The 23787-nt window shown below is 35.8% G+C and overlaps 1 protein-coding gene across 1 annotated transcript in view; it reads left to right on the top strand.

The window, feature by feature from the left end:
• Positions 1-23787, top strand: part of LOC150076091 (cationic amino acid transporter 2-like) — a 153669-nt gene that overhangs the window by 96342 nt on the left and 33540 nt on the right. Inside the window, exons 8-9 of the mRNA XM_090387257.1 lie at positions 834-1056; positions 19810-19949. Of these exons, the coding sequence (XP_090243383.1) occupies positions 834-1056; positions 19810-19949 (363 nt within the window). The remainder of the gene's footprint in view (positions 1-833; positions 1057-19809; positions 19950-23787) is intronic.

Genomic DNA, 23787 nt, shown 5'->3' with positions numbered 1-23787 from the left:
TATGATCTTGAGGTATCAAGATTTATAAGATGCCTTATAAATAAGCTGGCCTTATTTATAAGGCATTGATTTTTTTTTTTAAGTTAAAATTAACTTAGGAAGTAATTATTAGGCTTATATATATTTTAAACAAGTTTAGCTGAAATTGGGTTTAAATAAATTCATAATAAACTACATTTAAAAAAATCAAGTTAAAGCAAGCAATGTTCATCCTTGAGTATCATGCTAATGAGTTATTTTGTTCCATATCACATTTTTCACTGGGCTAGCTTTAATTTTATCACCCTATATATATATATATATATTAAATGAAATTATTTATGTTGTAATGAAGATATACCACCAGCAAGATATATTTGGAAGATATAACACCAGCCATTGTTTGCTATAGCAGTAGAAAGTTAATGCAAGGAAGTGGCAACGTGCAAGAAACAACATGGCTCAAAATTGCAAAAGATTGCTCTTTTTTAACATCATTAATTTTAAAAAAATCCTTATAATAACTATAAGCAGAAACATTCAAAAGGAATATTCTATGACAATTTGATTTCTTTTAATCAAAATATGAAATATGCTTCATACAACTACATTTTCTGCTAGAATTGTTTTCTGGTGAGTTACGGCTTTCAGATAGACATTAGGTTCTTTAGTGCTGCCAGGTTAACTTGAGACAGAGTAAATTTATTTAACTTTGTAGCCTTGAGCCATTTACTTTGTAGCTCTTTCAAAAGTTTTTTAATTTTACTGATTTTGTTTAATCTGCCTTGCATATTATCTATATCAATATTTAAAAATAATCCTAATGCTTTCTTTTTTTATAAATATTTTTTTAGGTGAAGAGGTGAAAAATCCCCAAACAGCCATTCCATTTGGCATTGTAGTTTCACTCCTTTGTGTCTTCTTTGCTTACTTTGGTATTGCTGCTGTTTCAACTTTAATGTGGCCATACTTTGACCAAAATCGTTCAGCTCCATTACCATATATTTTTCAAAGAGTGCAGTATCCCCTTGCAAAGTGGATCATTAGCATTGGAGGTTTGTTAGGACTGTCCACCAGGTATGAATTTAGTTGCCGATAAAATAATATCTAAAATGAAAAGATAACATTTTAAGGTTATTTGCTTATACATTTTAAAGCTTTTCATATGCAGATTGCACATAAACATACTATACTAGTGTTGGTGAAGTTTTATCATTTGTTTACCAAAAGATAAGTTACTGATGGGTCAGATATTTGTTTTATATTATTGCAGACTTTAAAAAAGATATATTTTTTAAATTTAATATGTTAAGAATATAATATAAATATTGTGGCTGTTCTTGGGCTAGAGGGGATGCATCCAGTTATATTAAAGAATGGAGCAAGGGAGTGCATTATACTATTCTAGTTGTTACTAAGGTCATCACCAGACTTGGGATTATTCCTTTTTACTGGAGAGAAGCAAATGTCACTATTCTCAAGGGAGGGGCTAAGTTGGAAATGAGTAAATAACCAGTGACTTTGATTTCTGTAGTGGATAAGATAACGGAATGTGTGATTAAGGATGCAATAAAGCAACATCTTGATAGGAATGAAGTCCCAAAGGGACTGCATCATGGCTTTGTGAAGGGGAAATTCTTGGCCTGACAAACATGGTTAATTACTGTGATGAAGCTAAAGTATTTGGATTCTGGAAACAACTTCAGTATTGTATATATATCTAGGCTTTAGTAAAGCTTTTGATTCAATTCTCCATGAGGCTACCATAAACTGAAGTGCTGGGATTACTGAGAAGATCAAGTGGATCAGGATAAGCGAAAGGAGGTGGGGTGATAATTAATTGGAAAGCAGGGTTCAGTGGTGTTGGGACCTCCTCCTGTTTCTTATTTTCCTCAGTGACATTGATGTTACAGGGAAAGCTGTCCAAGTTTGCCAGTGGTTCAAAGGTAGTTAGGAACAATCGGAATCATTCTACTGTTTCAGAATGACAATGTGATTACATGTATGATTCGAAAGATGGCAGCGGAAGTTTAATTCTGATGTATGGTTTTTCATTTCAGGAAAAAAAATCCAGAGATGATTTATGGACCAGAGGACATGGAATTAAAGGTGATTCAAGCTGAGAAAGATTCTGGGTTTATGATACAAGCAGATTTGAAACTTTCCCTGTAGTGTAAGCAGGCAACCAGGAATGCTCAAAGTGTACTACACCTTGAGACTTCCTGGGTGACCTAATGACCTCACCTAAAAAAAAAAAAGGACATTTCTAATGAGGGTTCTAAAAAGACTAACTAAATTGCTTAGGAGTGCTATAGATTGTTCTTATAAGGGAAACATCTTAGAAGAGATGGACTGTAGAGCATAGATACCTTAGGGTTGACCTGATAAGTCTAAGATTCTTAAAGAAAGCAAAGGAAATAAAAATAATATAAAATTTTGAGAAGCAACAGAAGATTAGATCTCATGAAGTGCACCTTTGAGCAGTGTGTTGTTGGAATAAGATGCCTCCCAGTGTACTTGAGGTAAGAACGTTCAAGGCAGAATTGGATTTTTATTTTATAGAAATGGGCAATTTATGATTGACTGAGTTTTTTTGTTGATGCAGAAGAATAAGTTTACTTCTTAGCATCATTTAGCCTGATTAATCCTAATTAGTTATAAACTGTTTTCTTTATTGATGATTGTTTTTTTTTTTTTTTTTTTTTGTTAATGATTGATATGCAAACATGGCTAAGCTATTTAACAATAAAATATGCAGAAAAGAATCAGCAGTAACACACAAGCAAATAACCCCCCCCCCCAGAAAAACCCCTTTCCTGAAACACTTCTGGAATTGCGATTAACTGACCTCTGCATTATTTGCCTTTTCATTGTGTCCCTTCTTATGTAATCCTTACATATTTGTGCCCTAAGCTTGTTTAGGTGTACTTGATTTACTCAAGTAAAATACATATTAAATATTTTTCTTATTATGGAATTATCTCACAGCTGGGTTGTCAGCTGTTATTCCATCAGGGTACTTACAAATGAAGGGCCAAATGTCCCTGAAATGGTGGTGGTAATGCCCACTGTGAATAAGCAACCGTAGTCTTCTCTATTGGGGAGGGCATTATTTAATCGAAGTATAACCAGATAGGAAACTTGTTGTAGAGGAATTCACAATGTGAGATGTAATGATGCTGCTATAATAACTCTGGTTAATTTACTCTGTATAGATACAATGCATATGCACTAACTTTCATGTTGGTTTATATAACCTTACATAAGATATTCCAATTTATTCATATATATTTTGATTAATGCTGGCACAGTGGACAGGGCATACATAAACTTAAAGAAAAATACATTTGTTCAATATGGATGCCATTTTGGTCTTTACAAAATTGTAGTCTTTGGGGCATAGGATGACATCCAGCAAGGCATAATTCCTCAGAAATGTTCTCAAATTCTTTATCAACTGCTAAAGCTCCAGCAGAAAACTTGTGCTTATTACTAAATACTTCAGCCTTCAATAATCTCCACAAAAACTCATAATAATCTCCACAGTGTTAAATCTAGGGAGTGCTGTGGCTGTTCACTGAAACCTACCATCTGATCCATCAACCTGGAAACTTCGTCTCAGAATTCGTGGACATATTTTGTATATTGAGCTGATGCTCCATCCTGTATAAAAAAAACAATACTGCAAATTGAATTTGGGCTGAATTAATGAAATGGTGTTTTTAGCAGTAATAAACAGAGTGATTGGCAATTAACAGTTCCATTTAGTGTAAATGTGGCTTCATTTCTGGGTTTGTAACTCGTGGCCAAAACTGTTCAGCAAATTCCATTCTTCTAGTTGGGTTGTCCTCATTCAAACTTTGTGGCGATATGGGATAAAAAAATCTTATGAGTTCCTTTATGATTCTGTTTAAGCTTGTTTTAGATATTTTTAAGTTCCAAATTTCACTTTCTTTGAAATTTTCAGACTTCTTTCAGTATCCTCTCTTACAAGTTCTAAATTGGCAGATGTCGTTGAGATGAAAGGTCTGCCAGGTTTTGATAGATTGTGCTGTCCCACTTCATCAAACTTCTTCACAATTTGCTTTACGGTCTTCATAGTTCAAGGTTTAGGCCTAAATGGATTCTGAATGAACTAATGAGACTCGTGGCAGAGAATAAAAATGCATGGGATACATATACATTATCAAGTCACAAAGGAGGTTAGACAAGTAAAGGCAGATTATGAGAATTCTTTGGCAAATAATGCAAACGAAAACAGTAAAGACTTATGTAAACTCAAGAAAGAAGGGGATGAATCAGATTGGCCCACTTGATATTGATGGTTCAATTGTTGATGATTCTGCTCAGGTAGCTGATAAACTAAATGAGTATTTTGCATCTACATTTACACATGAGGAATTCTGCAGGGAACTGGAGGCTAGAAGCTTATCAAACTCTAACAGGGAGTTAAATGATTTTGTAATAACTGAGAGCAAAGTGGAGGAGAAACTGCTGAAGTTAAACATAAGGAAGGCACCTTGGGTGGATGGGATCTATCCATTTATATTGAAGGAGGCAGCAAAGGAAGTAAGCAGGCCCTTAGCCATGATTATGAGGGCATCCTTGGACTCAGGAGAAATCCTCGTGGACTGTAGAATTCACAAAGGGGGATCAAAAGGTGACACGAGTAATTACAGACCTGTTAGTTTAACTTCTGTTCCGGGGAAAATAATGTAGTCACTGGATAAAGAAGCACTGCAGGATCATCTAGACAAGACTGCAATTATAGTTCAGACAAAGCATGAGTTTGTTAAGGTCATCATAGTATCCAATCAAATTGGTCTTGTCTGACCAATTTGATTGGATACTACAATGTGGTCACAAAGAAACTGAATGCCAAAAATAATTTTGATATATACTTGGATTTCAGGAAAGCTTTTGATACTGTTGCGCATGGAAGACTGTTGTACAAGTTGGAGCAGTATGGCATTAAGGGCAAGTTGCTGCAATGCTCCCAACTCCACTAGGCGCCTCCGTAGCCAGGTGGGAAGGAGCAGCAGTGCGTAGCATACGCTTCTTGATTAGACCGGGGTTCGAGCCCGTCACCACCAAATACGGAGGATGCGGAAAGGTCAGGGAATGACCACCGCATATCCCGGAGCAATATGGCCTTAGTTGCTAATGCTCCTAAAAACCAAATAACTAACTAACTAACCAACTCCACTAATCACTTGGAAATGCATATTTATTTTGTATATTTATCAATGTTTTGTATATTTATTGTTTATTTATATATATATATTTATTTTTGTATATTTATTGTATATTCGTTGTTTTGTATATTTATCAATGATATTGATGGAGGTATATCAAGCTTAATGTCCAAGTATGTAGATGATACAAAGGTTGGTAGTGTTGTTAATGACAGTAATGGCAGTGTGCTGCTGCAACAGGATCAAGAAAAGTTGGGCAGATGGGCTTAGAACTGGCAACTGAAGTTTTACATTGACAAATGCAAAGTACAGGTAACCTTCGTGTAACACGGTAGTTAGGTTTCTATAAAATGTTGTGTTGTGCGAAACCATGTTATACAGGACTAACAAAAAGTACAAAAAGGGGATTATGTTCCAAAAGTTAACAAAACTAACAAAAATACACTATTATAGATTTCATGTATCTTCTTCTCTCTTTACAAAAATCAGTAATCTGGGTTTATTTGCTTTTTCTTGATAAATCTTTGTGAATTTAATCGTACGGAACTAAGCATTTTTGAAGCTCCCTTTTGAACTTTGATCTCCTTTCATTCAAGAATCTGCATTCAAAAAAATAAGATTCTAATTGCTCGGCTAACTTTATGCCTTCCCGCATGCTTTTTAGTGTAAAATTTGAAAGTTTAGAATTTTCATATGCGCTATCATCCTCTGAATTGATTTGGTTTTACCTCCAATGCCATTTCCACCAAATCCACTTTGCCAGCCTCTTTTTCTACCAATAATTCTTGAACGTCTTCAGTAATCATATCTTTTTTTAATTTTTTTAGGAACATAGATGACTAAGGCCATATTACTCTGTGTATATTGTCTATAAATTGCATGTCCTGAGGTTAATTTTCTATTTCGCTGGACAAAAAACCGGAGTTTCCAGGAGGTAAAAAACCATGCTACCCTCGCCTGAGCCTAACTAACTCAGCCACGTTTTGAAAAATTTCCTCCCATCATCGACGGGATTCAAACTCAGCTCTTTTCCACCCGGTATGGGGAGGAGGGCAATTCTATCAATGGTGCTACCCACAAGGCTTTAGTAGTCATATCATCAAAACTTTCCCCTCCTACCGACATATCAAGTTCTACTATTGCACCGATTCTGTTTTCTGCTAGTTTGACCATATTTCCTGAATGAACTGACTCTGGCCATACATTTTTCTACACTCATTTAACGTTGACCATTTTACTTCTTCCAGTGATAAAGCTATGGTTCTGATACAGTCCACAACTGAGAAATGTTTCCATGCCTCCATTACTTTAATTGATCGGAATCAATATTTTTCCAAAAACCATTGTAATAATTTTCTGATGTAATGAGTTTTAAAGGTGGATATAATGCCTTGATCTAATGGCTGAATGAAAGAAGTATTAACCTAGTACAACTGTAGTATGTTTGGATGACTTAAATCTTTTGGATGGCCTGCTATCCTGCTGGGATTCTTCCTCTTGCTCAGATTACAAACCCGAGGGGGCATAAATTCAAATTGAGAAAAGACAGTTATAGAATAGATGTGTGGAAATTTGCCTTTAGCCAGCAGGGTAGTTGAATGCTGGAACAAACTTCCATCTATCATTGTGGAAGTTGATAGCTTAAATAAATTCAAGGAGGAACTGGACAAACTTTGAGGGAATGTGTGAAATTTTTTTTTTTTTTTTGCTGGTGCTACATAAGCTCATACGCTTGCTTTCTTCCATCTCATACCTCTATTACTAGTAATTATTTGATTTCCTCTCTTTGAAACTTGACTTTCTCCAGTCCAACTTTCCTAAGAGTGAGGTGATTTTCCTCTGTGATTTTAATATTCACAACTCCTGCTGGCTTCCGTTTTCTATCTACATGGAACCAGCTGGTCGAGATGCTGAAACTTTTGTAATTACTAATGTCCTTGCACAGATTGTTCATTTACCTACCAGAATACCAGACGATTCTAACCACGCAGCCAATATGCTTGATATTTTTTATCACAAACAACCCTTCTAAGTACACAGTCAAAGTAAGTGGTCCTCTAGGTACCTCAGATCACAACTTGGTGATGGTCTCTTCTTCAGTGGAGCCTTTCCTTCATGGCCATTCTCAACCTCATATTGTTTGGCATTACAAGAATGCAAAATGGGATGAACTCTAGATTTCTTCTCTTCTTTTCCTTGGTTGGACTACTGTTTCAAATCTGATGTCAACGTTTGCTCAGATCATGTCAGTGAAATTATTCTTGTAAGGATGGAATCCTTTATTCTACATTCCACCTTAAAATTTCATCCTTTATCTTAACCTTGGATTTCCAATAAATGTGCTAAGGCTGTTCAAGGGAAGAACATTGCATATCGTAATTGGCTTGTTGCCAAGTCTCCAGGTTCATTTTCTGCCTTCACCAAAGCTTGCAATGATTGTAAAGCAGTTATTAATCTGCTTTACAATCATTGTAAAGCAGATTAATAACTTACAATTGAACAATTTAATTACATTACAATTTAAAATCCAAACTAGATTTTGAACAGGCTAAGAGTAGAAAACTTGCTTCTTGTCCAAATGGTAGCCAAGCATTCTAGTTTCTTGCCAAAGCTATTGGCCGCAACTTTTGCCCATCTCTGTTCCCACCTCTGTCAAAACCAGATGGTTCTATTGCCACTTCAGCCAAAGATAAAACTGACTTGCTAGCACCCTGTACACTCCATTCAGCGACCCCTGTGGCCTTCCATCAGAAGGATGTCAGAAGAATTTTGATCAACCTTGATGCTAAGAAAGCTCTGTGCTCCTGAACTTACTCCTGTTCTGTGTTGCCTTTTTTCACTTTCTTATTTCAAAGGTGTTTTTCCTTCTGCTTGGAAATATGCTCATATCTAACCAGTTCCTATAAAAGGGTGACAAATCCATTCCATCCAATTATCATCCCATTGCACTTCTACTCTTTTTAAGGCGATGGAGAAATAATTAACTGCCAACTCTTAAAACCATCTAGAAACCTTCCATCTGATCAACAGTTGCCAGTATGGATTCTGTCAGTGTTGATGCACTTTTGATATTCTGACTTATGTTACCTATCTATGGACAAAATCAATGGAAAAGTTTGGTAAAACACAAACAAAAGCTTTTGATCATATTTGGCATAAAGGTCTTCTAAATAAGCTTCCATCTTATGGTTTGCCCATTGTTTTTTGTAAATGGGTATCCAGTTTTTCTCTGACTGCTCACTATGGGTGATGGTCAATGGCTATCTGTCTTCCAACTTCTCCACTAATGCTTGTGTGTATATATATATATATATATATATATTAATGACCTTCTTTCATTGACTGGAAATCCTATCCATAATATTGCTGATGATAGCACATTACATTCCACCTTCCTGTTTGAGAAACCTTTCCATGCTCAAAAAGCTTCAACTTCTTAAATATCCACTACCGATTACTTAAATGATAATCTCCTGGTAACTTAGTTGATTTCAATCCTTTAAAACTCAGTCCTATCTTATATCTCACAAAAAGGATCCTTCTGCTCCTGTACTTATCTTTGATTACACTCAGATTTCTAGGAAAGGTTATATATCTATTGGGGATTACCATGATTTCTAATTTCTCTTGGCATAAGCACATTACAAATATTGCTTTCTATGCATCAAATAAACTGTTTTCTCTGTTGCTCATAGCGTTACTTTTCTTCCAAACAGCTGTTCACTCTGTACAAATCACAAATCTATCCTACCATGGAATATTGTTCCCACATCTGGGGCAGTGCTCCCAAAACCTTTGTCAGCTTCTAGATTCCATTAGGTTAATTAATTACTCATCTCTATGGTGCCTCCGTAGCCAGGTGGGCAGGAGCAGTAGTGCATAGCACACGCTTCTTGATTAGACCGGGGTTCGAGCCCGTACCCACCAAATACGGAGGATGCGGTAGGTCAGGGAATGACCACCGCATATTCCCAGCCCTGATAAAGGGTGAGGGTTGGCGTCAGGAAGGGCATCCGGCCATAAAAATTGCATGCCAAAACAATAAAACCACTGACCCCATATAATAATGGGAAAAGGTGAGGAAAAAAAAAAAATACTCATCTCTAACAGTATCTCCACTCTCTGTCTCATAGATATTCTGTTTCTGCTGCATGCCTTTTCTATAGTTACTTCCATGGGCACTTTTCTTCTGAATTGGCTTCTATAATTCCTGCTCTTTCTTCCAAACCAGTCCGAACATGTGCTGCAACCAGTCAACATCTTTTTACTGTACAACTTCAAATTCACATAACCAACTTTACTTCTTTCTCATTTATTCATTCAACTTCTGTTTTCTGGAATAATCTTCCTTCATTCATATTTCCTGAAAATTACAGTCTACAGAAGTTCAAGTTTAATGTGAACAAATAACTTCTTTCATCTTCTCAACTTTGATCCCATGTACGGTACTACATACTATAGGTCTAAACTATGTATCTAATACCTCTCGTGTTTGGGGTTTTCGTAAAAATAAATAAATAAAATTATCTTCCTAATTTTGATTATTAATTTTGCATTTAGTTTGAGACAATAAAAATATCAGCTAAACGGCAAAATTTTTGCAGGCAATATTTCTGAATACCCTGTGGCATTCTGGTATTCAGCCAGGATTGAAGAAGAATTAATTCAGGAATTGCTAGTGATATTTAGAGTCATAATAGGTATTTCAGGACCTGGGCAAAGTAAAAATTTTGTACTGCCTGGGTCTTATAAATAAACATTATAAATTATAACAATGAATAAATAAATAATGAAACAGCAAAATTCATTTTTGTGCTCACATATTCTGTGGTATTTTAAGAAATAAATAAATAAACATATACTTTTGTTTACAGTTACTTTGATTTTGCAAGATCCTGTTATAAACCTGGTATAATGTTTATATGTCACTTACCAAGGGTATTTGCACTGTACATATACAAATCAAGTTACTGAAATGAATTGTTATAATTGGCAAGCATATAAGATTATCAGAGTATCAGTCAAGTGTCTAGAATGGTTTAGTAAGAAACTTTAAAACATCAGGTTCTTAATAAAAAAAAAAAATAAAAATAATAATATTAATAAAAAAAAAAAAAAAAACTGTACCTAAAGAAAAATTAAATGTTAGTCAAATTCAAGACTAGTCATAACCCTTGCTTTTATGGGTTCCCTTTTTAATGATGCATAGGTAATTTGAAACTTAAGTTCTAATGTTTTGATGAAAGTTTAGCCTCCCAGAAGAAAATGTTGAACGATTTAGCAAATTTTATATATTTAACTCTTTAAACATTTACAGTACAAATTCCAAGAATCTTTTAATGTTAAGCTTTCTTTCAAGATGTTTTAAGCACATCTTATACTAAAATTAAACATCGTACCATTACAGAAATATGTGGTGGCTTCAATTAAACCTAACATGTTGTCATGCATACTTTCCAACTTAGAAAAAGTAAAATGAATATAAAGCATTCTGTCAACATGCATTAACAACTTTTTTTCCATAAGTGATCAATGAATAATATGACTGTCTTTTTTGGTTAATTTATGAATATTCTTTAACTCAGTTAACTTCCTTGACAAGATGTGGTCAACTCGGCCACAAACAAGCTCCTTTTCGAAAGCTTAAATTTATTCTTTTATTCCTTAACATGTGTTCTGTCAATATTAAAATCATTAACAGTCTTGTCTTGTTAATCTTCACTAACAATGTAACTTTAATAAAACTTTATTACAATGAAAAGATGTCTGTAGAAATCCATTCATATTCAATCTTAGTAAACAAGCAGCTATTCCTTGTTTCTTTCATTAAGTGCTTCATACAGAGAGTTGTAAAACATTTGATTGTTGCTTTAAGCTGTTAACATAGGCAAGAATGCTCAATGAAGATAAATTCAGTGCAGTTAGCTTTAAATCATCATTAAAATAAAAGTTTTCTTTCTACCTTTTCTACTATTCTCCAAATTCACTAAATTTAAATAGAATGGATATTAAAAGAACAGCTAACTTCTTAATTTTAATATCCAAAAACACTGTATCATTGCACCTTACAAGTTTCCATTTTTATTGCTCTTATTTCTCTCTCTTGTTGTGTTGCCAGGACTCCACTGCTAACAACAAGTAGTAGCAAAGTTATTAAATAATAAATATCAGAGTGCGAAATGAGGCTGTTGAGAAACAAAGAATATTTATAGCCATTTGTGGGAACTATCATAAGTAAGGATGACAAGCAGGAAACTTAAATGATAGGTATAATCTGCATTTTGGAAGTATAATGAGAATAAATTCTACAGGTTGTGTTTAAGAACACTGTAAAAGCTTTCAGGGCAAACACACATTTCAGAATCTACTGGTTGAAGTTATCTTAAATGTACAAGCGTGAATGGAACATGAGGCTTAGCTGTGATGCTAAACAGCTTTATCACCAAAGACAATGTACATGACAGTTTAATAGTCTTTGAGGTTTAACAGCTGAATAAAGAATCACGTCTTCTTCCAGTCACATAGTTCCCTGAGGAGCTGTTGTGGCCACCAACAAAATCTTCCAACTACATCGATCATATGCTATACGAGTGGCATCACAAATGTCATCCCAAAAGTTCACTGATCCCATCCTTCCACCTAGTTGCAGGTCTTCCTTTAACAGCAGTTTTTGGAGTTGGTTTTGTTATGGTCTCTGTGGCATCAGATAATATAGTGGTATGCCATTGCCTACCACATGGCCGATTTTGAAAGCGGTCGGCTTTAATCATAGGATTAAATCATAGGAAAACGTCTTCTACACACACACACATATATAAAATATACTGTGGACACCACTTATTATGATCATGTTGGGATACAGATTAATTGATGGCAATCATCGATGAAACAAGGATACAGCTGTTCCACCATTGTTTATTGATGCAGAGCAGAACAGTGCAGATAAAAGTTGGAAGTGGAAAGAAAGAAAACATTAAAAATCAAGCAATATAAAGTACAGTACTTTAATTTGGCTGTCTACTATTTTTTCCAGAAAGCCATCAATAAAAATGAAACTGTCACATTTCTGGAAATCTGTACAAACCATTAAAAAATATATATAATTAAAAGCAAGAATTAGAAAAGGGTTGATGCTCTACTGTAAAACAGTTAGATTGGTAGAGGTAGAGATACAGTACCTTCTTTCACACAGTAATGACATCAACCACCATAAGAACTGTTATGAAGCAACAGCAGTAACTAGACACATAGCATGTCAGAGTTGAAGAATAATCAGGATATTACATAACCACTTCCACTGCAAATGCATGAACCACAATAAGGAAAAAAAAGCAATAACGTAAACTGAAGTATTGAACATAATAAACATTTTTTCTGTGTATTAGTATGTCTGATTGGGACTTCATAAAAGTGATAACATTATCTGTGATCACAATAAGTAGGGTGTGCACACACACATATGATTTGTAACAATACTTTATTGTAAATAGTTATTTCACTAAAATTGAGCAGTACACAACATCATACTGTGTGTGTGTGTGTGTGTGTGTGTGTGTGTGTGTGTGTGTGTGTGTGTGTGTGTGTGTGTGTGTGTGTGTGTGTGCACGTGCGCGCCCACACTGTAAATTCAAAACTGAGATAACTACTCAATTTATAGAGGGTGTCTATGATTTATTCACCTAATTATGAGGCCAGGTTAAAATTTTATTGTAATAGGTATTGTAAAATGGTTTGCTGCACTTAATAAAGCAACTCAGAGAATTTCTTATCACACAACTGCACTTTATTAAACCTCCACATGAGTATCTCTGGTAGTAGTTAGAATGTCAAGATGATAGCTGATTTCATTCCAAATGTTTTGAAGCATCTCTTGAGAAATGGAAGTCACTGCCTGTGCAGTCTGGTCTTTTAAATCTCTGATGCTAACTCTTTTTGAATACATCTTGTCCTTTACATAGCTCCATACAAAGAAATCCATAGATGTGATATTTTAGGAATGAGGAAGCCATTAAATGGGACCAATCCATTGGTTAGGAAATTTTTTTTTATTGAGGAAATTGTACACATGCAACCTCCAGTGTGGTGGTGTCTCATCTTGCTGATAGAGCCCACGTGCCTGCATAACTTTCTGCTGAAGTGCAGTATACAATTTGAGTACATATCTAGGTAATTTGCAGAGTTCAGTCTTTTCGTGGAAGAAAAATTGTTCAGTAACCTGGCTGAAGGACACTATGCGCCATGTTTACCTTGTGACTATTGCACTTGTATTCTTGAACCAGCAGAGATTTTCAGATCCCCATATGCAATAGTTGTCTGTTAACTTTAACAGACAGGTGAAATGTCGATTCATCACTGAAACCTACATTTTCCAGAAAGTGTTCATCTTCATCTGAGAATATGAACAGCGAATTCCTCTCATTGTGATTTGTCTTGAGGCTTAGTTTCCTGGACAATTTGCTTGACTTGGCATATTATGGCCTAAGCTGCCAATGCACCATTAAACAAAAAATCAACTAACCTGAACAATTTTCACTTTTTAAGCATAAAGTTTCTATCTGTTGTGAACCACCTTGAGCAGTTGCAGACTTGCCTAGCAGATAGATTTTGTAGGACTTTGGGTAAACACTTCCTGAATTTCTGAAACTTTATTTGCAGGAACAGTAAGCCTATCTGTTCCTTTCTGGTACAGCCCATTGCTAGTTTCTTGAAACTGTTTCAACCATTGCCTCATTTATATTCCTTAGGTGGATCTTTCTAGAATTACCATTGAAAACATTTCCTTCCAGTCACTGGAGCTTTGCTATCCCACAGCCGTAACACACATTGATCCCTTCTGCGTTGTCACCATTTCATTTTGATGCTGTACTGTTACAATGCTTGCTGTGATCAAGGCTATCAACCATGTGAGAAAAAAACTCATTGAGTTGTTTTGAGATACCTAATAAAATTTTAATTGAACTTCTTAATCAGGTGAATAATTTATAGACATCCTGTATATATCCCTATCAATTATGTATTATGACTATATATGTGCATGCATATGTATATTGTGTATGTACAGGCATCTCCCCACTTAGCATTCTTAATTGGGGACCATAAAAACAGAGCACTAAGTGAATATGTTAAGTAGGAGAGATATTTCCATAGGAAATAATGTAAATAATTTTAACTGGTTAACATAACCAGTGTTTCTGGCTGATTTTAGCATAATTTACCTGTTTTAACAGTATAACAAATATAGCAAAAAATCATTTAAACCTTTAAATATATAAATTATATATCATCATGAATTTGGTCTGGCTTAGGTCTTTTCGGACCTGTTCCATTGTAGCTCTTGGAGGTGGTCTTGATCTCATCATCGTTGTCTTGGTCAACCCACATCTCTCTTGCCTGTAGGTTTATAGTTAAAGGCTAATTTTGGGATCCAGTCTGGGTTCATTCTTTCTATGTGGCTGATCCTTTTTTTTTTATTTTATTATTATTATGCAATAATATTTTATTGCAAAATAAATTATCCAATAAAATATAAATACAGTACATGTTAAAGAAAATACAAAAAAAAAAATCTTTCCTTAAAATTACAGAACTTCGTATATGTATCATATTTGCATTACTTAAAGTAACAGATTATTCAAAATCACTAAATGTATTGTAAACCTAGTGCTCTTCCAAACCAAGTCTTTCTAGAATGTCCAATTTAGTTTTCAGTGACAAGTTTTCCCAATAGCTTTTAATCTTATTTGCATTATTGGCACTAACCAACTCACTCGATCCCTTTGAGGGCCATTTAAAAAAAAAACAGAGAGAGAGAGAGAGAGAGAAGTTGACACTACCTCCACAGTAAACTAAAAGCAAGCATGCAGATACAAAATGCACAAACAATGCATAAATCAGAACTGACTGGGGACCAAAACTAAACAGAAAAAAGCAGTGCTACTGTGCAGTATGCAGCTAAAAGCAACTGCATATCAGGAAACAACGGTTCCTAAAGAGATGTTTTGTACACAATACTTCAATAAAATTCAGTTAATTGTAACCACTGAGTGGACACTCCCCTTACTGTAACACGGCCAGGCAAGAGGATGTATAACGTGTATATTGAATTGAATTGAAGAGTATTAAATTTAATTTTTTTCCCCTAACAGAGTAGAGTACAGCATATTCATCAATGCAAAAAAGCCCTATGGGCTGTTGGTCAAAATTACCTCTGCAGTCCCTTTATAGAGTCATAGGAAAATTGTCATCATCCTTCAACCAAAATTAGCTGGCTACTGCTGCTTCCAAAGCAATTATGAAATTCTCAAACTCACATCACATCTTTATCAAAATACAGTATACTTATGAACACTGAAAATCATGATGGGCTACTTGTCAAAATTTTCTATGCAGACCCTTGGTAGAGTTAAATTTTTATATATATATATATATATATTTTTTTTTTTTTTGAAAGAAATGTATTACTGCTGTATTCCTACACTTTTTTTATGTGCATCAGATGGTCCAAATAAGTTTGTAAACATTCCTTACCAGCAGTAATGAGCCTATTGTATCATCTGCTTCATAAGTAATCCATGGCCATTACAAGTCTAATTAGTAATTCTCTAAAGGAGAAAATAATACACTATATATCCAGTAATTAAAATTTTAATGACAAAGAATGAAGCTTTCGGGGAAAATGGATCCCTTCCTCAGCAAACATATACAGATTATAACAGAATATGGACATTATAGATAAAATTTCAATTGATATAAGAGCTGTGCCAAAACTAAACAGAAAACAGCATTGCTGAGCAGTGCATACTGTGCAGTATGCAGCTAAAAGCAACTCCATATCAGGAAACAATGGTTCCTGAAGAGGTGTTTTGTAAACAATGCTTCAATAAAATTCAGTTAATTGTAACCACTGAGTGAACACACTCAGTGGCACAGCTCTTATATCTACTGAAATTTTATCTATAACATCCATATTCTGTTATCTGTATACGTTTGCTGAGGAAGGGGTCCATTTGCCCTGAAAGCTTCATTCTTTGTCATTAAAATTCTAATTACTGGATATATACTGTATTATTTTCTTCTTTAAGTCATGGAATCCAGTACCACAGGCCGGCCCATTTGCATTTATTAGTAATTCTGTAATGGCCTTACCCTTCACTTGCCTTGATTGAAAAACATGCATGTGCCCTGAAAAAGGCCTCTGAGGTTGGGAAAATTCATATTTTAGTATTAAATCAGCTCACACCAACCATAAGAATAAGTATTTACTGTAACTAGAATATTTATTTACATATTAAAATAAAATAAATATTTACAAAAACTGCTATTATATTAAATATACATGTAAAAACATTAAAACTGTGATAAAATCCTTGAGATAAAATACACTAAAATAAACCGGATTAAAAGCGATAAAAACGATAAAAATCTCTGGAGCTTTCGGAAGCTTGCGCTCCCTTCCTCAGCAGTAACAAAACTTCCTGCAGCACGTCCATATATAACAGGCTCACGGTACCTATACACGTGGTGCAGTCGGCGCATGGTCTGAACTGGAAGCGGAAATAGCTCGGGAACGTGTTAAGCAAAACCGTTCATCCGTACTTAGGATAATAGTTTCAAACAGAGGATGCATACGCATACCTTCTGTCCCTATTCATAATATTGTGGTCGGATGAACAGATTCGTAGGCTCTCGAGCCATTTACGGTTCCAGAACCCATGCGCTCGATCCATGATAACCGCATCCTCTGGGGAAATTTGATGCTGCTTCTCCCAAAAATGTTCGGCCACAGCAGATTTATTGTAATCAGCGGTTTTTATAGCATTTGCATGCTCCCCCAGACGATCCTTGAGCCGTCGTTTTGTCTCGCCCACCTAACATTCCCCACAATCCGGGCATTTTATCCTGTATACTACTCCACTACTCAGGTCCTTTGCTATTGGGTCTTTTACCTGAGACAACACTGTGTGCAACCTCCGCCCGGGAAGCTGCACACAGCGTGTTTTATAGCCCTGCAAAATTCTAGCGAGATGCTCAGTAACGCCCGGATAGTAAGGAATGTATGCGGTAGCGACAGGAACAAACGGTTCCTGACGGTTAGACTCTATTCCTCTACTAAATCTGTCTATGATCCTCTGGGGGTATCCCCATTTTCTAAGGTCTGCTGTGACCCGTCTAATTTCACATTCTTTGTCCTCAGAGGTGGTGCAGTGTGACCCTGCTCTATCTAGTAGAGCTTTCACTACACTATTCTTATGCTGCCCACCTTTTGCTGAACTATAATGTGTGTACTGGCCTCTGCACATAGGTTTTTTAAACACAGAAGTTTTTAGCCTAGGGCCTACCCTAGAGACCAGTACATCCAAGAAAGGAAGGGTACCTCCTGTTTCCACCTCTGAGGTAAATTGTATAAATTGTTAGAAGCTATTAAGCCAATGGAGTGCATCATCCTCTCTCCCCTTCTGGACCACGGTAAAGGTATCATCAACATACCTTTTCCATTTCTTTATGGGAAACTGACATCCACTAAAAACCCTCTCCTCTAACTCCTCCATGGCCAGATTGGCCACGATGGCGCTAATAGGAGATCCCATGGCTGTACCGTGAACCTGTTTGTACATAACACCTTGGTGTTATGTACAAACCTGTTTGTACATAACACCTTGGTGTTATGTACAAACAGGTTCACGGTACAGCCATGGGATCTCCTATTAGCGCCATCGTGGCCAATCTGGCCATGGAGGAGTTAGAGGAGAGGGTTTTTAGTGGATGTCAGTTTCCCATAAAGAAATGGAAAAGGTATGTTGATGATACCTTTACCGTGGTCCAGAAGGGGAGAGAGGATGATGCACTCCATTGGCTTAATAGCTTCTCCCAATTTATACAATTTACCTCAGAGGTGGAAACAGGAGGTACCCTTCCTTTCTTGGATGTACTGGTCTCTAGGGTAGGCCCTAGGCTAAAAACTTCTGTGTTTAAAAAACCTATGTGCAGAGGCCAGTACACCCATTATAGTTCAGCACAAGCTGGGCAGCATAAGAATAGTGTAGTGAAAGCTCTACTAGATAGAGCAGGGTCACACTGCACCACCTCTGAGGACAAAGAATGTGAAATTAGACGGGTCACAGCAGACCTTAGAAAATGCGGATACCCCCAGAGGATCATAGACAGATTTAGTAGAGGAATAGAGTCTAACCGTCAGGAACCGTTTGTTCCTGTCGCTACCGCATACATTCCTTACTATCCGGGCGTTACTGAGCATCTCGCTAGAATTTTGTGGGGCTATAAAACAAGCTATGTGCAGCTTCCCGGGCGGAGGTTGCACACAGTGTTGTCTCAGGTAAAAGACCCAATAGCAAAGGACCTGAGTAGTGGAGTAGTATACAGGATAAAATGCCCGGATTGTGGGGAATGTTATGTGGGCGAGACAAAACGACGGCTCAAGGATCGTCTGGGGGAGCATGCAAATGCTATAAAAACCGCTGATTACAATAAATCTGCTGTGGCCGAACATTTTTGGGAGAAGCAGCATCAAATTTCCCCAGAGGATGCGGTTATCATGGATCGAGCGCATGGGTTCTGGAACCGTAAATGGCTCGAGAGCCTACGAATCTGTTCATCCGACCACAATATTATGAATAGGGACAGAAGGTATGCGTATGCATCCTCTGTTTGAAACTATTATCCTAAGTACGGATGAACGGTTTTGCTTAACACGTTCCCGAGCTATTTCCGCTTCCAGTTCAGACCATGCGCCGACTGCACCACGTGTATAGGTACCGTGAGCCTGTTATATATGGACGTGCTGCAGGAAGTTTTGTTACTGCTGAGGAAGGGAGCGCAAGCTTCCGAAAGCTCCAGAGATTTTTATCGCTTTTAATCCGGTTTATTTTAGTGTATTTTATCTCAAGGATTTTATCACAGTTTTAATGTTTTTACATGTATATTTAATATAATAGCAGTTTTTGTAAATATTTATTTTATTTTAATATGTAAATAAATATTCTAGTTACAGTAAATACTTATTCTTATGGTTGGTGTGAGCTGATTTAATACTAAAACATGCATGTGCCAATTACCCAGGGAAGTTGAAAGTATGAAAAGGACACCTACTAAACTGTCTGCATCCATGTTAGGTGGGGGGGGGGTGTTTTTGGAGAGGTCATTTAACTTGTAATTTCTAATACTTCTGGCCAGGACCCAAGCCTGGGTGTCCATGACAAGCATGGGCCCCTTTTAGAGAGGTATCCATTAAGAGAGGTTTCAGTGTATTGTTAATAAAATATTAACATTAGTAATTGAAATGGAAGATTATACTTGGTGTATCATGTATTGTGATATTTAAAGGTATGTAGAAATATTCTCTTGACCCATAATGCCTGATAATTATTATGCAAGAGAATTTTTTATGAAATATTGACTTAATTATTAATTCAGTATTTGAAATACATTAGTCATGTTTCTTGCTTATAAACATTTTATTACTTATTTTAACAATTAGCTCAATTATTCTGATCTAAATGAACATTAATAGTGGGGTGGTTTAGTGACATCATGCTACCATTTAAGGTATAATTATAAAGCAATATCATTTCTTAGAAATTAAATCATGCTTTACTAATGTTGTTTACTTTTATGTTAGTTTATTAGGAGGAATGTTTCCACTTCCAAGGATTTTATATGCTATGGCAAAAGATGGCATAATATTCAAATGGCTTGCCAAAGTTCATCCAAAATTTAAAACTCCTGTCATTGCTACAATTCTTTCAGGAATATTAACAGGTAATTTTATTAGTGAATGAATGTTTGTTCATTGACAAAGGAAGATTTCATAAATCCTGTCCTTGTTAAGGTCAGGTCCACCACCACCATCCTATTTGTTACACATTAATAATTGCAAACTACAGGACTGACATAATACTTCAATTGATTGTTGATTCAGTAAGGTAAAGTACATTAGTCATGTACTTTATATCATTTATTAGTTGAATATTCTATTTTATATATATTTATTCTTCAACTTTATGATATGATAGCAAGGACAGAAATTTGCAATTTTCATCCTTGCTAACAGTTCTTATTATAATTAATTTATATTTCAAAAACTTGATAAATTTTTGCATTTAAGAGAATGGAATACCTAATTGTTCTGTAGCAATAGCTTTCATACTGCTGGTGGTGCATTGTGTTATGTGGGGACAAAAAGTTTTGCCCAGTAGGCCAAATACTATTTTTCCTATTACAGGAAAACAAAATTTGCATTGTTTGGATGGTATATTCAGGTTGAAAAACAGTTGGAAATCTGTTTTACTGAACCATTAGGGTGAAAATTTTATTACTATATTCTTTCCAAAACAATTTTAAAAAAGTATTTTCTAAGATTTTAAATTCACAATATGCTATACTTAACCACATATACAGTAAAGTTTTATTGTAACATTTGAGCAGGAAAAGATCATGCAGTTCTAAGTTGGGCAATGAAGAAAAAGGTTGCAGTTTTTAAAAGTAAAAGCATGGGTTTTAAATTCAGAAAAGGGGACCATGACAGTCTCAGATGCTGTGTGGCCTCCATCAACTAGATAGGTGGCACAGGAAGGGCAAATATAGGGAACTATGGATCACCTTTAAAGAAGTAATCAGAGGAGGCATGAATGAATGTACACCATTTAACCCTGTTTACATCCACCCCTCTAAACATTAATTTTTAACCCTAACTTGAAAGTTGTCCCCCCTAAAAAAAAAAACTAATAATTTCCATAATTTCTACTCAATTTACAGAATTGAAACTCTCAATATACATAAACAGAAGTATATTCTTTGATTTCCTACCTTTAAATTGCAGCAAAAACTATTAATTCACCGACGACAACAACAAAAATATACAATCACATATCAATTTATGAAATTATGACCGCAAAAAAACTGCGGCTGTCACTTTGATTATACAATGAGTTACTGCATTAGTTTGAATTTGGCACATCATCACGGCGCCGCTGGCTAAAACAAATCAACACTTACATACCAAGAGAAAATAAAAAATGTAAGCAACTTTCTTGGAAACAAACAGTTGAGCATCATTACTTGCGAACAATATTTTGCATTATCACTCTGTTACAATATTTTGCTTTACTGTTTAAGCAAAATAATTGTTGTATGAAAGAATTGCAACGAATTGTTTTTGAAAAACAAAAATATCTTATTTCCCTTCTTCAGTATGTATCGTATCTACTAACAAAAAATCAAGGAAATTCATCTATTGGAAGCCACAGTGGAAACAGAAGAAGAAAAAAAAAAACTATCGTAAAACTGATAACACAATGCGCATTTGATAAGAAAAAAAAAAAAAATTCACTTTATTGTAATTATTTTTAGAGGACTATGTTGGAACAGCAGTTTCTTGGATGTATATTTGATCTTCTAACGAAATTTCAAAAAAATATTTCTATTGATAGCTGTGTCATAAACTTCGAAAACTGATGTCAAAGGAACTTCGCATGCATCTCACTTAGTGTGCAAGCGAGAAAAAAAAAAAAAAAATGCTACAAGTAAAGGATTGTTTTCTCAATCCGTTACTTGTAGTGACGGAATGGGAAATGGGAAATACTTGTTACTGAATACTTTAATATTTCCTTGATATGCATTGATACAATCAAAAAATTTCAAGAGTAAAATTGAATTTTCATTATCACACACACGCCAGAAAAATTCACCATAAAGTATCATATGTTCAGATGCTTGAATTTCCTTCTGAGCTGCAAACGTAATTTCACTTCTTTTGTGCTTACCGAATTAAGGAAAACAGGGTTCATTTTCCTGAAATTTCCAGTTCCCTTCATTCACTTTGGGGGGGGACTCCTTAGAGGAGGGAGTTCACCCTTTCTAGTCCCACCCTAGGGAGGGGGGAGAGAGAAATAAAAATACCCTTTTGGTGGAGAGAAGGCCAGGAGATTGTCAAAGGTCCAGAGGTCTAACTTTCATCACAGATGCTGAAGTTCTAATAAGTCTATTTCTTTATTGCATTCAGTTTCACAACAGATGCTAAAAGTTCTAAAAGTCAGCTTCATCCTAGCATTAGGCTGGGGCTCCCCAGATCAGGCCAGCTCCTCTCTCACCCTATATGTTTTATTTATTTATTTTTTTTGCTTGTGTTGTTGTTCTTGTGTTTGCTTGTGTTGTTGTTCTTGTGTTTGCTTGTGTCATTATTCTAGCAATCCATTCTGGATTGAGGCTTCCCTGGGCTGCAATAGTCCTTCTCTTTTCTCCTTCCCTCCCTTCATCTTATACAAGTTTTTTTCTTTCCTCCCTGGAAACTCGTTCTCCAGGGAGGAGGGCGTGCAGATAGTAGGGGAGGCCTTGCCCTTCATTCCTGTCACTTTCTCCCATGCGGGATAAAAACTTCTCTCTCTCTCCCTCCCTCCTTTTCATCTGTCTTCATCCAGCATGGTATATTCCTATGGGAGATGAATTTTTTTTTTTTTTTTTACATAACACATGCTGGCCTTACCTTGACAGAGTCTGTAAAAACTGAACAGAGCAGCAAAGTGGAGATGAACTTTTGTTCTTGGAGCCGCCCATACAAAAACACAAAAAAAAAAAAAAAAAAAAATAGCACTATAGCTCTAAGTCAGCTTCATCCTAGAATACCGAAGTTCTAATAAGTCCGATTTTGGTCTGGTGCGTGTTTGATTTAAAAAAAAAAAAAAAAAAACACTTTACTGCAATTGTTTTGGAGAACAATATTTTGCATTATTGCTCTGTTACAATGTTTTGCTTTGTTGCTTTACGTAATTGCTTTAGCCAACAATATTGGTGTGCATGATGTTTCATCACAGATGCTGAAGTTCTAATTAGTCAGTTCATCCTAGGGTGTGGAAGTACTAATACGTCCGATTTTGGAGGCGCCTCCGTAGCCAGGTGAGCAGGAGCGGCAGTACGTAGCACGCGCTTCTTGATTAGACTGGGGTTCAAGCCCATGACCACCAAATACGGAGGATGCGGAAAGGTCAAGGAATGACCACGCATATCCCAGGAGCGATATGGCCTTAGTTGCTAATGCTCCTAAAAAACCAAATAACAACAATGTCCAATTTTGGTCCGGTGCGCATTTTAGAAAAAATCCACAATAATCCCTCTGGAAATATTAGCGAGTGAACTGCATTATAAATTTCAAACATCGCTGTATTCCTTGTCCTTGAATGCAAATGACTACGGTTACTTTCCTTTGAGTGACTGCATGTTTTCCCCTTGTACAGACGTTTTATTGTGGATACTTCCTTCCAGTAAAATCATCAGTAGTAGTGCTTTATTATACCTAAAGTAATTCATTATATTAGGGGAAACGGTTTTTGCTCCTAATTGATGTAGCACTTTTGAGTTTTCCCAACGTGGATTATCTGAACACAATGAAAATTAGAAGGACAGTAAAAGAGTTGATAATGGTGCCATTGGTGGGCAGCATTCCGACAAACAAATTTTCTGTTTATACTCTGGGATGACCACATGGTTAGAGGAGATCCCAAGATAGAGAGAGAGGATACAAGAAACAGTGCCGCATTTAGCAGTCACTGACTTGATTGTGTGAAATTTCACATCTGCCAAAAATCACAGTAAAACAAAAGAA

The sequence above is a fragment of the Mastigoproctus giganteus genome, chromosome 13 (genome assembly GCF_048544385.1).
Source record: "Mastigoproctus giganteus isolate SK-2022 chromosome 13, ASM4854438v1, whole genome shotgun sequence".
Classification (NCBI taxonomy): domain Eukaryota; kingdom Metazoa; phylum Arthropoda; class Arachnida; order Uropygi; family Thelyphonidae; genus Mastigoproctus; species Mastigoproctus giganteus.
This window is presented reverse-complemented; position numbering and strand designations above follow the sequence as displayed.